This window comes from Eretmochelys imbricata, chromosome 11, assembly GCF_965152235.1.
Source record: "Eretmochelys imbricata isolate rEreImb1 chromosome 11, rEreImb1.hap1, whole genome shotgun sequence".
NCBI lineage: Eukaryota > Metazoa > Chordata > Testudines > Cheloniidae > Eretmochelys > Eretmochelys imbricata.
Window position 1 is genome coordinate 26302092 of NC_135582.1, and position 15428 is coordinate 26317519.

The 15428-nt window shown below is 44.5% G+C and overlaps 1 protein-coding gene across 5 annotated transcripts in view; it reads left to right on the forward strand.

The window, feature by feature from the left end:
* Positions 1–15428, forward strand: part of MBD5 (methyl-CpG binding domain protein 5) — a 254423-nt gene that overhangs the window by 214261 nt on the left and 24734 nt on the right. For 4 of the 5 annotated variants that reach the window (XR_013347482.1, XM_077829817.1, XM_077829816.1 and 1 more), the window contains one exon: positions 10817–10890. Coding sequence is in view for 4 of the 5 variants with exons in the window: in XM_077829817.1 (XP_077685943.1) it covers positions 10817–10890 (74 nt within the window). In the remaining variant the exon portion in view is untranslated. Of the gene's footprint in view, positions 1–10816; positions 10895–15428 lie in introns of those variants that run through there. The other variant, XM_077829820.1, reaches the window with a different exon arrangement.

Here is a 15428-nt window from a genome sequence, read left to right on the forward strand (position 1 = left end):
TCTGTTGTGTGGTATGTGGTTGCTGGAGAGTATTTGCTTCAGGTTGGGGGGCTGTCTGTAGGCAAGGACTGGCCTGTCTCCCAAGATTTGTGAGACTGATGGGTTGTCCTTCAGGATAGGTTGTAGATCCTTGATAATGCGTTGGAGAGGTTTTAGTTGGGGGCTGAAGGTGACGGCTAGTGGCGTTCTGTTATTTTCTTTGTTAGGCCTGTCCTGTAGTAGGTGACTTCTGGGTACTCTTCTGGCTCTGTCAGTCTGTTTCTTCACTTCAGCAGGTGGGTATTGTAGTTGTAAGAATGCTTGATAGAGATCTTGTAGGTGTTTGTCTCTGTCTGAGGGGTTGGAGCAAATGTGGTTGTATTGTAGAACTTGGCTGTAGACAATGGACCATGTGGTGTGGTCTGGGTGAAAGCTGGAGGCATGTAGGTAGGAATAGCGGTCAGTAGGTTTCTGGTATAGGGTGGTGTTTATGTGACCATCGTTTATTAGCACCGTAGTGTCCAGGAAGTGGATCTCTTGTGTGGACTGGTCCAGGCTAAGGTTGATGGTGGGATGGAAATTGTTGAAATCACGGTGGAATTCCTCAAGGGCTTCTTTTCCATGGGTCCAGATGATGAAGATGTCATCAATATAGCGCAAGTAGAGTAGGGGTATTAGGCAACGAGAGCTGAGGAAGCGTTGTTCTAAGTCAGCCATAAAAATGTTGGCATACTGTGGGGCCATGCGGGTACCCATAGCAGTGCCGCTGATTTGAAGGTATACATTGTCTCCAAATGTGAAATAGTTATGTGTGAGGATAAAGTCACAAAGTTCAGCCACCAGGTTTGCCGTGACTTTATCGGGGATAGTGTTCCTGATGGCTTGTAGTCCATCTTTGTGTGGAATGTTGGTGTAGAGGGCTTCTACATCCATGGTGGCCAGGATGGTGTTTTCAGGAAGATCACCGATGGATTGTAGTTTCCCCAGGAAGTCAGTCGTGTCTCGAAGATAGCTGGGAATGCTGGTAGCGTAGGGCCTGAGGAGGGAGTCTACATAGCCAGACAATCCTGCTGTCAGGGTGCCAATGCCTGAGATGATGGGGTGCCTAGGATTTCCAGGTTTATTCTCTTTCAGATTATTTTCAAGTTCTTAGCTAATAACTATCTGACAGTGAAATGTTTTCAGTCTCAAAGAGCAGAGGTTTTTAAATGCTATTTATTGGAACTTTTGAGGAAATTCAGTTTACCGAGTATCGTAAAAGCTTTGTACAAAAGTGTTTGACCTGCTGTTATGCTGTCATAAATATTTTCCCACAGATTCTCCCAGCTCCAACTGAAGTCAATAGATGTAATTTCTCAGTACTTCTGAAAAGTTTGTACCTATTGTTTGCTAATGTAAATGGTAGTGTCATACACCTTTACCTTGAAATTAATAACTTTCTTTCCTCACTAAACATAACTTTTTCTTTAATACAACGTTAAGTTGACCATATGTTGATATTAACTGTTCTTCCCAAAAGTAAATGCTAATAGATTTCACATTATAATATTTACCTGGAAGAAAATCCCTCACTAAGGAGTTAATTCCAATTAACTATTTAGTACAAGATCTATTACTATTCAGTACATGTTCAGGTAAATCACTAAACTGAATAATAGTGCTTAATAATAAAATAGCTTACCATTAAAGTAGTTTACATTTATACTGGGAGACATAAGGCATACAATTCTCAGGAGGTTGTGTATACCTAACTGTTTAGTATATCCTGGATACAGATACTATATCTCTCAGCATGTCATTCTTTCCTCTATAATTTAGTAAAGTTTAGGAGATGAAGGCTCAGACAAAATACAGTATTACCCTGTAATTCTGTTAAATCTGAAAAATGCCAGATTTTTTTAGATAGCAATTCTTCAAATGTGTTATAAAATTAATTAAGATTGAAATGGTTAATTTGATCTCCAGTTAACTTCATATTTAGTAACATTGTTTCCATTAGCATTATTAAACATTTTAAGCATTATAAATATGGTACTTGTATGTTAACCCCTTTGGTGTTGCTGGAGCTGATTTTTCACTACCAAGTGTTTTATACCTTTTGCAGTAGCACATCCTGAGAAATATTTTTGCTCACAGCTCCAGGGAGTTAGTTCTTTGATGTCTCAAGCTAAAATTAAATAATTTATGTGTGTTTATATAGAAATGTATACTATTATAAAGTTAGATTGTGAAAGGAATTCTCTTGAGCAATTTCCTGATGGAACATCAGTCTTACAGTAAAAGAAAAAGCAACTTGAGGGTTTTTTTTGTTTAATTATTTGGAAGTGTCCAAAGTCTAGCCTATTGTACAATTTAGTCTTGCTTCATGGAAATGAGATCCCCATGTGCAGACCTCACCATAATGGCTCTTATCTTGTCAAGTTCTGGATCTGCTGTATCCCCAGATTTCATTTTTAGATATATAAGCTGAAGAAATGTTACACTTGAATTAAAAATATATCACATTTGGCCTTATGGTGGTGAGAACCTTGCAGGGTCCATTAACTTCAACTTAGCACTCCTAAAAATCAGCTTCATAGTGCATTTAAATTATTTTACTGATTCAGTTAAGGTGTTTTGGGAGGGAAATTTTGAATTTTCAAAACAAATTTAATCAAGATCTTTCATATAATTTATAACAGTGCTTAATTTCTGTTTAATGGTTTATTATGCTTTATGCATTCATAAAATCTTTTATATTTATCATTAATGTAACAAACTTTACAAAAAGCTCTTGTTAAGCAAGGGACAGATAAAAATTAAGAAATACAAACACAAAACTATTAATAAAGATAAGAGAATGAATGTTAGATTTTTTTAAATGTTTGAAATGTGCTTTTGTAAATTAAACTAAGCTCAAAGCTGTTTTGCTAATCAAAAGTGAAGTTTAAATGGTTAATGTTTTGATATCATTTGAAAATGTGCAGCTCTAGAAAATTAGTAGTAGTAGTAGTATTTTATTTCAAAAATTGTTAGTACCTGTGAAGTGGTACCAATTTTTATATCCAGCGGTTTAAATTCAGTAGTGAGCTATGAATTCATAATTTCAATTGATTTTAATGATAGTTGTTTGTGCATTACCAAAGCTAGTGTTTGGCCTGGTGGGGTTTCTTTAAGCAGTAGTGCAGATATTTTTTTTTTTTTTTTCATGATTATTCTTTCAGCACCTTTCTTTCAGCAAAGCCCTTAAGTTCCATTGACTTTAAAGGGGCTTAAGCACATGCTTAAATTTAAGCACATGTTTAAGTGATTTGTTAAATAGGGGTAGACTTGAACATGTGCTTCACTACTTTTCTGAAATGGGGCCTTAGGGACTTAAATTTAAGTTTAAATATAGTAGAGTATGAAGTAATATAAAATTCTTTGAGTGCTTGCTCATGTTGATTCCATTCTAGGTGCGCGTGCTCCCACATGCACAGTTGTTGGAGATTTTTGCCTTAGCAGTATCTGTAGGCTTGACTGTGGCGCCCTCTTGAGTTCCGCACTCATGCATCAGTATATTAGGCGCCACCTGCCCTAAGTCCTCTCAGGTCCTTCTTTCTGCCCATGACAGTCGGTTGGAGCACCTTGTTTTGCATTGCAAGAGCATTAAGAGCTGGTTGTTATTCCCTCTGTATATAGTTCTTAGGTACTCAGTCAATTTAAGTAAGTGTTAGTTGTTGGTTTAGTGGCTAGAGTCACGGCTGAGACATCACCCTGGGCTTCAAGCTGTGTTTGTCATGCAACAGGCCAATGCCTATCAATGACCCCCACAGCAGCTGTTTGAAGTGCTTGGGGGAATTCCATGTAAAGGACAAGTGCAGCATTTGCAAAAACTTTTGTCCCAGAACCCAGAAGGAGAGGGACATCTGCCTGAAAGCCCTCCTGATGGAGGCCGTTGCTCCTGGCATCGGAGCCCTCCCAGCTGGACTCTGCTCCCAGCACCTCAGCTTGAGTGTGGAGTACCCCACCGGCACTGGGATCCTCCCAGCACTGTTTCCCCTGCTGGTGCCCAAGAAGCAGCAGAAGAAGGGTTCCCCAGCACCATCCACGCAGGGGAAGGGGGACCTGGGCAAAGGACCTAGTTCAGGTCATGTGCCCACCCTGGAGCTAGAGGGGAGTACCGCTATGGTCGGACCCCCGGCCCAGCCAGGAATCTGCATCCAAATCCCAGGAGTGGTAGGGAATCCCGGCTCCAACATCTTCGTCACCTGAGATGGCCCAGGCAGCCAAAGATCTGGTGGGCCTATTGGCACTGCAGATGCCACACCAGGCAGTGGACGTGGCTATGGCCCTGCATTCCAAGGGCAAGCCAGCTATGGGACCTCCGCAAAGGGCAGGGGAGCGCCATCAATGCCCAGACCACAGGCGTTAGTCCCCATCCCCATGGCCTAGGATCCCGGTCCCACAACCTCAATTGCCGGCTAGAAGGCCCGGGTCCACAGCACTGCGCTCTCCTTCCTGAGGCACAGAATGCCAGAATCGAGGTACTGGTCCCCGCATTCCCAGCACCAGCCAGTCTCCTGCCTAAGATCTCCTTGGTACAGATGTCTATCCCCTAGGCAGTCTCCTAGGCATCCGTCCCTTCCAGTGCAGGACTGCTCACCATCATGGCACCAATCTCCACTGCCCCAGTACCGCACGAGGGAAAGGTGGTGTGGCAGAGCTCCGACCTCGTCCCAGTGGGTCCTGCACTTCCAGGCGGTTTATGCTAGCTTCAGAGGCTCACTGCAACCCTCCACGTAGCCCTTCTCTCTCTAGGGCCAGGGATACAGTCTACTGAGCCCTTTTCATCGTAAGCCAGCAATGGAGGTTGGTGAGAGAATTCCCAATGTGTCTGTTGCTCCTACAGCCTCATGCCAAAATAGTTTAGCCTCCTGTCCTGACAGGGGCCTGTTTTCCCCTTCCAGGAGCTGTTTCTGTAGTGGTGGGTTGGGGGGAACCCGGGCCCGCCCTCTACTCCGGGTTCCGGTCCAGGGACCCTAATGGTAGCAGCTGTTGGCAGCCAACCTTTCACTGCCAGAGTTGCTACATTTCCCTGGGCCACTTCCCCACAGCTCTCCTGCTTCTCCCTTCTTTACCCTTACCTTAGGGCTCCCTTACCAATGACTTGAGGGTGTCTTCATTAACCAGCCCTTCAGTCGCACTTCCTCTCCTCTGGCTCCCTGGCTTCTCTCTGCCTGACTGGAGTGAGCCCTTTTATATTATCAGAGGGGCCTTAATTTGAGTCAGGTGGTCAATTAGATTAATGACCTTACCTGACTCTTTGCAGGTTAATTTTAGACTCAGGTGTTCTCATTAGCCTGGAGCAGCCTCTGCTCTGGTCAGTCAGGAAACAGAAAACTGTTAATCCAGTGGCCAGTATATCTGCCTTCTGCTACTCTGCTGACCCAACTGGCCTGCGTCTATTATAGTGGTAATCCCCTCCCTCTAGACATAGGTCTCCAACAAGGCCCCACCGTGGTCACTGGAAGGGGACTGGTCCATATCAGAGCCAAGATTCAGCCCATCATCAAAAGGGTACGAATCTCCATCAGCCCACAAGACCAGCGTGGCGGTGGCGTGGCAGCAGGGCCAGTGGCCTGCTCAGTGGCCATGTTGGAATACTTAGGGAGTACCAATGATGCCGGTTCCATACTCCTATCATTCTGGCCACCTTGGACAAACCCCCGGCACTGCTGGCACCGGGTTCAGAGCACGGTGCAGAGTCCATCACAGGGGCAGCACAACAGGTGCCGCCCATCCCCCTGCGATGTCCTCATAGTCTTCATTGTCGGACGAAGTGGTGGCGTGGGCCTCCCAGACTGGCAGTCCCCCAACGACTTTAAGGCGCACCAGGCTCTTCTTAAAAGGGTGGCTTACAACTTAAACCTCAGAATTGAGGCGTTGGCAGAGCAATCAGATGAACTGTTCGACATCATACCATCCTCCACCCTGGCCCGCATCACGCTGCCTGTCTACCCAGGTGTCCAAAAGATTGCTAAAACACTCTGGCAGACCCCAGCTTCAATTCTGCCCACTGTCCAAACGGTGGAAAAGAAGTATTACCTCCCAAAAGAGGGTTCAAATATCTCTATACACACCCACCAGCAGGGTCACTGGTTGTGTCCGCAGTTAACGAGAGGCACAGGTAAGTGGCACACTGAAAAATAAAGATGCCGAACAACTAGACCTCTTTGGCAGAAAGAATTATTCTATATCCAGTCTACAATTTCAGGTGTCCAACCACCAAGCCTTGTTGGGCAGGTACAATTTTAATGTATGGGTCTCCTCATGCAAGTTCAGGGGAGGCCCTTCCACAGAACCTGGCCCACTAGTTCACCATGATCCTGGAGGAGTGCAAAGCGGTGGCAAGGGGCACCCTCCAGATGGCCTGGGATCCTAGAGACTCTGCCGCCAGTGTGGTTGCCTGGGCAGTGGCACAGCTCTTTGCTACAATCTTTGGGGTTATCCCAAGAGATGCAGGCCGCAATCCAGGACCTCTTGTTTGAGTTCACGGGGCTCTTCTCTGAGCTCATGGACCCAAGGCTGCATGGCCTTAAAGACTCCCAGACCACCCTGCGATCACTGGGCCTCCACACTTTGCAGCAGGCCAGAAAGCAGTTCTGGCCTCCTCTGCCTTCTCCTTCTAGGTCCTGGGGGTCTTCCTGACAGGATGCCTCCAGGAGAAAGGACAAAAACAAAGGATTTAAGCGATGACACCCTTGGTCCTCTCCCTCGCCGGTTCAACCCGGCCCCTCAAAACATCACGGGGGTCAGAGGCAGGCATTTTGAAGGTGCACCTAAGGATGGCGCCCCAGTCAATTACCTGGATCCACCTTCCTATTCTTTCCTCAACCTCCTGCACCCCTTCCAGTCGGCATGGTCACGAGTGACATCGGACCATTGGGTGCTCAACACAATATCCTTAAGCTACAACCTACAGTTCTCAACTGCCCCTCCCTCCCACCCCTCTTCCCCATCCTTCTTCAAGGACCCTTCTCATGAGCAACTCATCACTGGGGAGGTTGAAAAACTCCTAAGGCTGCAGGCGGTAAAGGAGGTCCCTCGGGATAGGAGGGGAAAAGGATTCTACTCTCGATATTTCCTAATCCCAAAAGCAAAAGGGGACCTAGGACCCATCCTGGACCTGCGTTGCCTCAACAAAAGTTGAGGTTCTGCATGGTCTTCCTGACCTCCATCATCCCCTCCCTGGAATCAGGAGACTGGTACACCGCCCTCGACTTGAAGGACACATATTTCCATATCTCCATCTTCTAAGGGCACACACGGTTCCTCCATTTTGTGCTGGGCCACTGCCATTTCCAATTCACGGCACTGCCCTTTGGTCTCTCGTCAGCCTTGAGAGTGTTTACAAAGTGGATGGCTCCAGTGGCCACTTACCTGAGGCATCAGGGCATTCGGATTTACCTGTACCTCGATGACTGCTAATCCAGGGCCAGTTTTGACACCAGGTGCGGCAGCACTGCGATCTAGTCACCGCCTGTCACGATCTAGGACTGTTGATAAATGAGAAGAAATCAACTTTAGTTCCAGTGCAGCGCACAGAGTTCATAAGACCTGTCCTCGACTCTACTCAGGCCAGAGCCTTCCTCCCTGAAGACCAATCCCATGCCATGAAAGACCTAATCTTGCATATGCAAGCCCGCTCTCTCACCACTGCTCACAGGTGCCTCAGGTTGTTGGGCCACACAGAACCTGCAGTTACATGGTCTGGCACACATGGCTTCATCTCAGGCCCCTTTAGGCATGGCTGGCATCGGTCTACGTCCCCAACATACACAACATAGACCAGGTAATCAAGGTTCCAGACCACATACGGTCATCGCTCGCCCGGTGGCTCGACCCTGCATCGGTGTTGGAGGGAGTCCCCTTCACGGCCCCATCCCCATCGGTTACCCTGGTCTCTGATGCTTCGGATCTGGGGTGGGGAGCCCCTCTAGGCGATCTTGGCATGCAAGGATATTGGTCAGGTCACGATTGCTCCTTAGACATAAACTTCAGAGAGCTCAGAGTGGTCCGCTTGGCCCGTCAAGCTTTCCTGCCTCAGATAAAAGGCAGGGTGGTTCAAGTCCAGATGGACAATACTGCCGCAATGTTCTATATCAACAAGCAAGGTGGTGCGCGGTCCTCTGCCATTGGCCAAGAAGCTCTCAGGCTCTGGAACTTCTGTGTTCAGCATGCCATTCATTTCGTGGCCGCACACCTCCCCAGGGCCAGAAATGCTTTGGCAGATCGCCTCAGCAGGACTTTCTCGTCTTGCCATGAGTGGTCAGTCCATCCAGAGGTGGTCAGCCTAATCTTCCAGAGGTGGGGGACTCCCTGGGTGGACTTGTTTGCATCCAGATAGAACAGGAAGTGCCACGCTTTCTGTTCAATTTGAGGGATTGACAGAGGCTCCCTGTCGGACACTTTTTTACTTCTGTGGTCAGGACCCCTGATGTATGCCTTCCCTCCAGTGCCATTAATCAACAGAATCCTCGTGAAGATCAAGCAGGACAGAGCGAAGGTAATCCTCATAGAGCTGGCTTGGCCGCACCAGAACTGGTTCGGCACGCTGCTGGACCTCTCAGTGGCCGCCCCATTACAGCTACTGCTCTGGCTGGACCTGTTGTCTCGGAACCATGGCAGACTGCTGCATCCGAACCTGACAGCACTGCACCTGACGGCTTGGCTGCTGCATGGTTGAATGCAGATGAGTGGGAGTGTTCGGCCAGTGTCCAGCACGTCCTGCTAGGCAGCACGTCCTGCTCAACCAGAGCGACCTACCTGGGCAAAAGGAAACGGTTTACATGCTGGACTTCGGATGAAGGTATTCAACCTGAGCAGGTCTTACTGCAGTTAATCCTGGATTATCTCCTGCATCTTAAGATCCAGGGTTTGTCCCTTTCATCTGTTAAGGTCCACTTGGCTGCTATTTTGGCCTTCCATCCCCTGCGCGAGGGCAGGTCAGTTTTCGCCCAGGACATGACTGCCAGGTTCCTTAAGGCCCTAGAGCACCTCTACCCTCACGTCAGGGACTCTGTTGCTCCGTGGGACCTGAATCTTGTGCTGTCATGGATCATGGGGGCCCCCCGTTGAGCCTCTGGCTTCGTGCTCCCTTCTCCTCTCCTTGAAGGTCGCTTTCTTGGTTGCAATAACATATGCCCACAGGGTCTCTGAGATTAGGGCACTTACCTCAAAGCCACCCTACACGGTGTTTTACAAGGACATGGTCCAACTGCGACGGCACCTGACCTTCCTACCCAAAGTTGTTTCACAGTTTCATGAGCCAGGACATATTCTTACCTGTCTTCTTCCCTAAACCTCATAAGTCAGAGGAGTATCGCAGGTTGCATTCTCTGGACATCAGAAGGGCATTAGCCTTCCACATAGAGAGGACCAAGCCTTTAGTAAGGCAACACAGTTGTTAGTCGCAGTGGCCAACAGAATGAAAGGTCATCCAGTGTCGACTCAGAGAATCTCATCTTGGATTACTGCCTGTATCCGCTGCTGCTATGACCAGGCCAAGGTGCTTCCTCTGGCGATTATAATTGCCCATCAACCAGAGCACAAGGACATATGCTAGGCTGCCACCTGGTCATCCCTCCACAGATTTACATCGCGTTATGCGCTTACCCAGCAGGTCCAAGATGATGCTGGCTTTGGTAGAGCAGTATTGCAAGCTGCATGACTGTGAACTCTGAGCCCACCTCCATGGATGCTGCTTTTGAGTCACCTAGAATGGAATTGACATGAGCAAGCATTCGAAGAAGAAGAAAAAACAGTTACCTACCTTTAGTAACTTGTTTTTCAAGATGTGTTGCTCATGTCCATTCCATTACCCACCCTCCTGCCCCTCTGTCAGAATTGCCTGCAAGAAGGAACTTAGAGGGCTCAGGGCCGGCAGCGCCTAATATACTGACGCATGAGCACGGCACTCAAGAGGGAGTCACAACCAACACTACGGATACTGCAAATGCAAAAATCTCCAACAACTGTGCACATGGGTGCGCGCACACCTAGAATGGAATGGACATGAGCAACGTGTATCTCAGAACAACAGTTATGAAAGGTAGGTAACAGGTTTTTTTTAAAAAGGTTGATGGCACATATTAAAATATATTATATTGTAATAAGAGTACATAAAAGGTTGTTATGAAGCACAGCGAACTTCAATAAGAGTTAAATGTGTGTGCAGTCAGAATTAGGATCTGTGAGACGTTGACAACAGTAAAAACATAAGAATGGCCTTGCTGGGTCAGACCAAAGGTCCATCTAGCCCAGTATCCTGTCTTCCAACAGTGGCCAATGCCAGGTGCCACAGAGGGAGTGAACAGAACAGGTAATCATCAAGTGATCCATCCCCTATTGCCCATTTCCAGCTTCTGGCAAACAGGCTAAGGACGCAATCCCTGCCCATCCTGCCTAATAGCCACTGATGGCCCTATCCTCCATGATTTTATCTAGTTCTTTTTTTAACCCTGTTATAGTCTTGGCCTTCACAACATCCTCTGGCAAAGACAATGTTTATATTGTTTATGGTATGAAGCAAAAAGGATTAAATTTTTTAAAGTAACATTCTAATTTTAGTCCCTAATTCTAATATTTTAGGACTGTGCCATGATTATTTGCATTTTTATTGCTATTGGTATGAGCATACAGAGGAATTGTAAAAATACTACTTTTCTTCTTTTGTTGGGGAACAGAAATGTTTTGTGGATGCAGTGAAAATTAGTCTCCATAGCCTAAACAACCGCATGTCCAGCAGTAAAGTAAAAGTAGCATTTAATAATTGCCAGTCTGGGTAATGTAGTTTGATGTTCATACCTTTACTCAGGTGGAGCCTGAGAAGTTGAAGACACTAACAGAAGGTCTGGAAGCCTACAACCGAGCCAGGAAGAGGAACAGAAAGTAAGCAGATGCTTATTCATTTACAAATTAATTAAAATCATGAGGTCCTCTTGTCTACCAAGAGACTCTCATTTCACTCCCAGAAGTATCCTTGACATCCGTCGGAATCTTGGCTGTATCAGGATTTGGTTGTTAGTTATTAACCTGCAGCCTGTATGGAATGCATGTCTTTCTGATCCTGCAACAGGAGGCTTCTGAAATCCTGTGGCAGCACCTATGACAGTTTAGGCTCAGCTTTCTTATAAGGGAAAGCGTAGACGGTGGTAGCATAAAAACCCAGTGGCAGCTTCTAACTATTATAGTGTGTTTTATATCCAGATAATTTGCCTCTTCATTTTACTGTATGTCTGTCTGTGTGTGTGTCCTGGGGGAAAGAGGAAGAGAGAAAGAAATGATATATACTGAAATACAGTTTTTTGTGAAATCTAATGAACCAAAACTCTGGACTGCACTGACTAATGCACCATTCCTCTGGAGCACCTCAGCTCTGCAGGGCTGAAGCTAGACTCCTGCAAAAGTCCGCCCAAGAAGGAGCTGCTTTACAATTATTAGGAGGAACAAAGGATCCTAGCTTCAGTCCTGAGGAGCTTAGGAGATCTGCAGAAATGGAGCACCTAGTTTCTGAATTCCTTATTTTATGCAGGTTATGAATTTTACAATTTTATAACTTTGTAATTTGAGGGTTTGTATGTATGCATTTTCTGATACACCAGCAATCTTTGAAAATGCCAGCACACCCATATGAATTTTCAGGTGTAGATTTGAAATTTACACCCAAAATCATTCATTGCATATTAGTAAGTCAAAAGTATTCTGAACAAATACTATATGACTTCGTGACAAGCATTTTTTTTTTCACACAGCACCAAATTGGTATGGAAAGGGTTACTTCAGATAAGTTCAGTATATTTTGTCATTGCTGGCAAGCTTTTCAGAATTCCCTAATCCCAGCTATGTTTAGTGTAACCAGACTGGCTGCCATATGCAAATCTTTTATTATACAATATAACAAATTATGTATATTTGAACTATATTTGGTTTTATCTGGTTTTTTTGGACTTTATTTAAGATTTTACAAAACTAGGCGAGAGATTTTGAGCAATGTGAAATATGAGAAGAGGGAAAAAAATATGGAAGAAAAGAGGAGAAGTAAATTGAGTTTAGAGGAAGAAGACCTAGACAGCTATAAAAAGATACAGAAGTTGACAGGGTTGTAGTGTGCTATTGTTTACTTGTTGTCGCACTGACAAACTGTTGGCTTGTATCTGAACAGGAATTTAAAGTACTATAGGCTTACAATTCATGTCTTCAAAACAATAAGTACAGGCTTAAAGGAATCAAATAATTACAGTAGAGCCCCGTTTATCCGATCTGGCCCTGGTTCCAATTAGATCAGATAATCAAAAATTCGGATAATCAGGAAAGTGGACAAAGAGCTTTCAAAATGTTGTTTTTAAGATGGGGAATTGCTTTTAAACTAGCTGACCCCTCCCTGAAAAGTTGTCATCTTTATTTACAGCTTACACGAACCGTTACTTCTAGTAAAGAGTACCAGTTTCTAAAAATGCAGAAATGATAAACTTAAGCATTAAAACATAGCCCCCTTCTTTACAGCAAATACAAAGCATTATTAATAAACAGTGCCAGTTTTTAAAAATGCAGACATGATCATTTTAAGTTGCAGCAACCCCAGTACTCATGGTAACTAACAACAATAACAATATGTAATATGCATAACGTATTAAATTAACATATAGTATTGTACACAGGACAACGGTAAGTACAGCAACACTCATATTTATAATGGCTGGGAAAAAATTGACAGTTTGCGATACTATGCTTTTTCCAGTGTTCTAATCTTGGGCTGTTTTTTGGCAGTGACTGGCCTTTGTTTTATTAATACTCTCTATTTTAGCATCCAATGATAGTACTGCATGATTTCGCTTAGTAGTCGCAGTCATTTTACAAGGCTGAAAAGACAGGATGGTTACAGTAGTGTTGCCAGGGAGGTGACGTCAATTTCCCATACTCCTTTGTGTGCACTAGTTGTTCGGTTAATATGGAGAGCTGGATAATGAAATCGGATAAACAGGTTTCCGCTGTACTTGTCTTTAACGCCTTTTAAGGTGTAAGCTTTTCTTGTTCTCTATCCATGTGGTATTTCCTGAGCAATATTGCTGGTGCCAGTGAGACAGTGCTATCCTTTCAGCACCATCCTGAAACATGTCGGTGGGTTTTTTGTATGAGTGCATGCTGCAAACATAAAAATGCCTTTGACAACATTTCAGTTATTTGCCATTAGTTGTTCCTGAAGCAAAATTTCTAGCACTAGGAAAATGACTCAATGAACAACTTTAAAGATCTTTTGAAAAAATCAGTTAAAAGTAGAGATCTTGCTGAATCTGGCTCAATATTTGTACATATGGAAACAGAGAATTTTAAATGCAAAAATGTGCATTGGTGAAATGCTGTGGTTATACAAATGTCAGGAAATTCAAAGTTACAGTTCCCATAACAACCATGACTCAGCCTACCACCTTTCATGTATGTAGCAGTTTGTATTACTATATGGTGTTATCATTAATACTTAATATGGAACACACAAAAAATCCATGTTAAATGAACACAATTAACATTGCAAAATCAAGCACTCAAAAGTTAGGAAATGCCAGAATTAAGGTTGCCTGTGCATTATTAATTTGGTTCCCTTGTGCATATGCATTATGATACAGTCTATCTATTACATGATCACGTTATTTTTTCCATAGGACTATCTCTTTCAGTGCATGCTTAATAAGTGGTTCTTCAATATTTTGTTTTCTCCTCATTGTTCAATAAGTGGCCCCATGCCTTGTTTACTACACACTATTCAAAGCCTAGTCTGAAGACAGAATTTTTAATTTCTCATTGGCTTTTTTCTGTGATGCTCATCATAATAGTATCTGATTGGTTCACAAACATTAATTTAAAAAAAGAAAAGGAGTACTTGTGGCACCTTAGAAACTAACGAATTTATTTGAGCATAAGCTTTAGTGAGCTACAGCTCACTTCATCAGATGCATTCAGTGGCTACAAAAGCTTATGCTCAAATAAATTTGTTAGTCTCTAAGGTGCCACAAGTACTCCTTTTCTTTTTGCGAATACAGACTAACACGGCTGCTACTCTGAAACCAAACATTAATTTAGTTTCACAACATTCCTGTGAGATGGTGTAGTATTATCCCCCTTTTACAGATGGAAAGCTGAGGCACAGAGAGATTAAGATCAAAAGTGTCCCCTCATTTTGGGTACCCATTCTGAGATGCCTAGAACCAGGTTTTTCAAAGTCCTGGGCATTGTATAGCACTATGTAAGTTAAAAACACAGTCTCATTGTCTTCAGTTGCAGCTGTGAGTGCTTGACACTTCTGCAAATCAGACTCCACAGTCTCAAGTCAGGCACCCACAAGATGAAGAACATACAAGTTTGGTTTTAGTGATTAGCCCAGCATCACATAGGCACTGTGTGTTACAAGTAGGGTTAAAATCTAGTTCCCCAAGGCAGTATTCTACTGCCTTAATTATGAGATCATCCTTTCTCTTCCTATAATCCACTGTCTCATTCACTACATACAATTCCAGCTTTTGCAACAAATGAGGCAGGGTCCTACAGACAACGGTCTCCTTCGCTACACAGCCCCAATTCATTCCCAAAGCAGGTCCATACTGTCCACTAAATAAGGCAGGGGTCCTGTGCAGAAAATATTAAGTGGTCTTGTAATTAAAGACTGTATCATAATTCATATATACAAGGCCAAATTAAGTTGCACACGTGCCTTAATTAGGCATTTGTTGCTTTTCAGTGCTTGACTTTAGAACCTTAATGTTCTTTGAATCAAGTCTTTGTGTGTAATTTCCTAGGCTTTTAAAAAACAAATTGAAAAAACAGGAATTCCATCATGTGACATCATATTGACACCCACATGGTTCATCAGCAGGGTTGGAACCTTTAGATCAACCGCACAGACCTCTAGCAATCAATACTAGAGAGGGATGATATAGTTTGTCCATGGCTTTCACAAATATTTTCTGACAGCAATGGAAGAGTGAGACTCAGGAATCTTGTGTTCCATTGCAGGCCTTGGAGGGGAGTGTACTGTACTGGTCACAAAGCCTTCTGCCATCTCCCCCCTCCAAGCTTGACCCTTTCTGCCCAATCTTCCCCAACATGTCTCCTTGTCACCTGTCATTGCTCACTCCAATTCCAGGCTCCTCAGCGGGCCAGTCCTAGTCTTCCCTTCTGGACTCCCAATCCCAATCTCCTTGCCCAGCCAGTCCCAGTCTCCCCTCAATATCCCAGTTTCCCTCTTCCCTTCCACTGCCAGCCTCCAGTCCCAGTGTTCCAGCCACTCTACACTCCATGTCCCAGTCTACTCTTCTGCTCTCAAAGGTCTTTTTCTTGTCCCCCCTCCATTTGAATCAGTCAGCTCCTTCCTCCTACTGTGAGGGAGACATTTAGAGAACAGGAAAGACAGTCTCCCTGGTTTCAGTTCCGTTGCT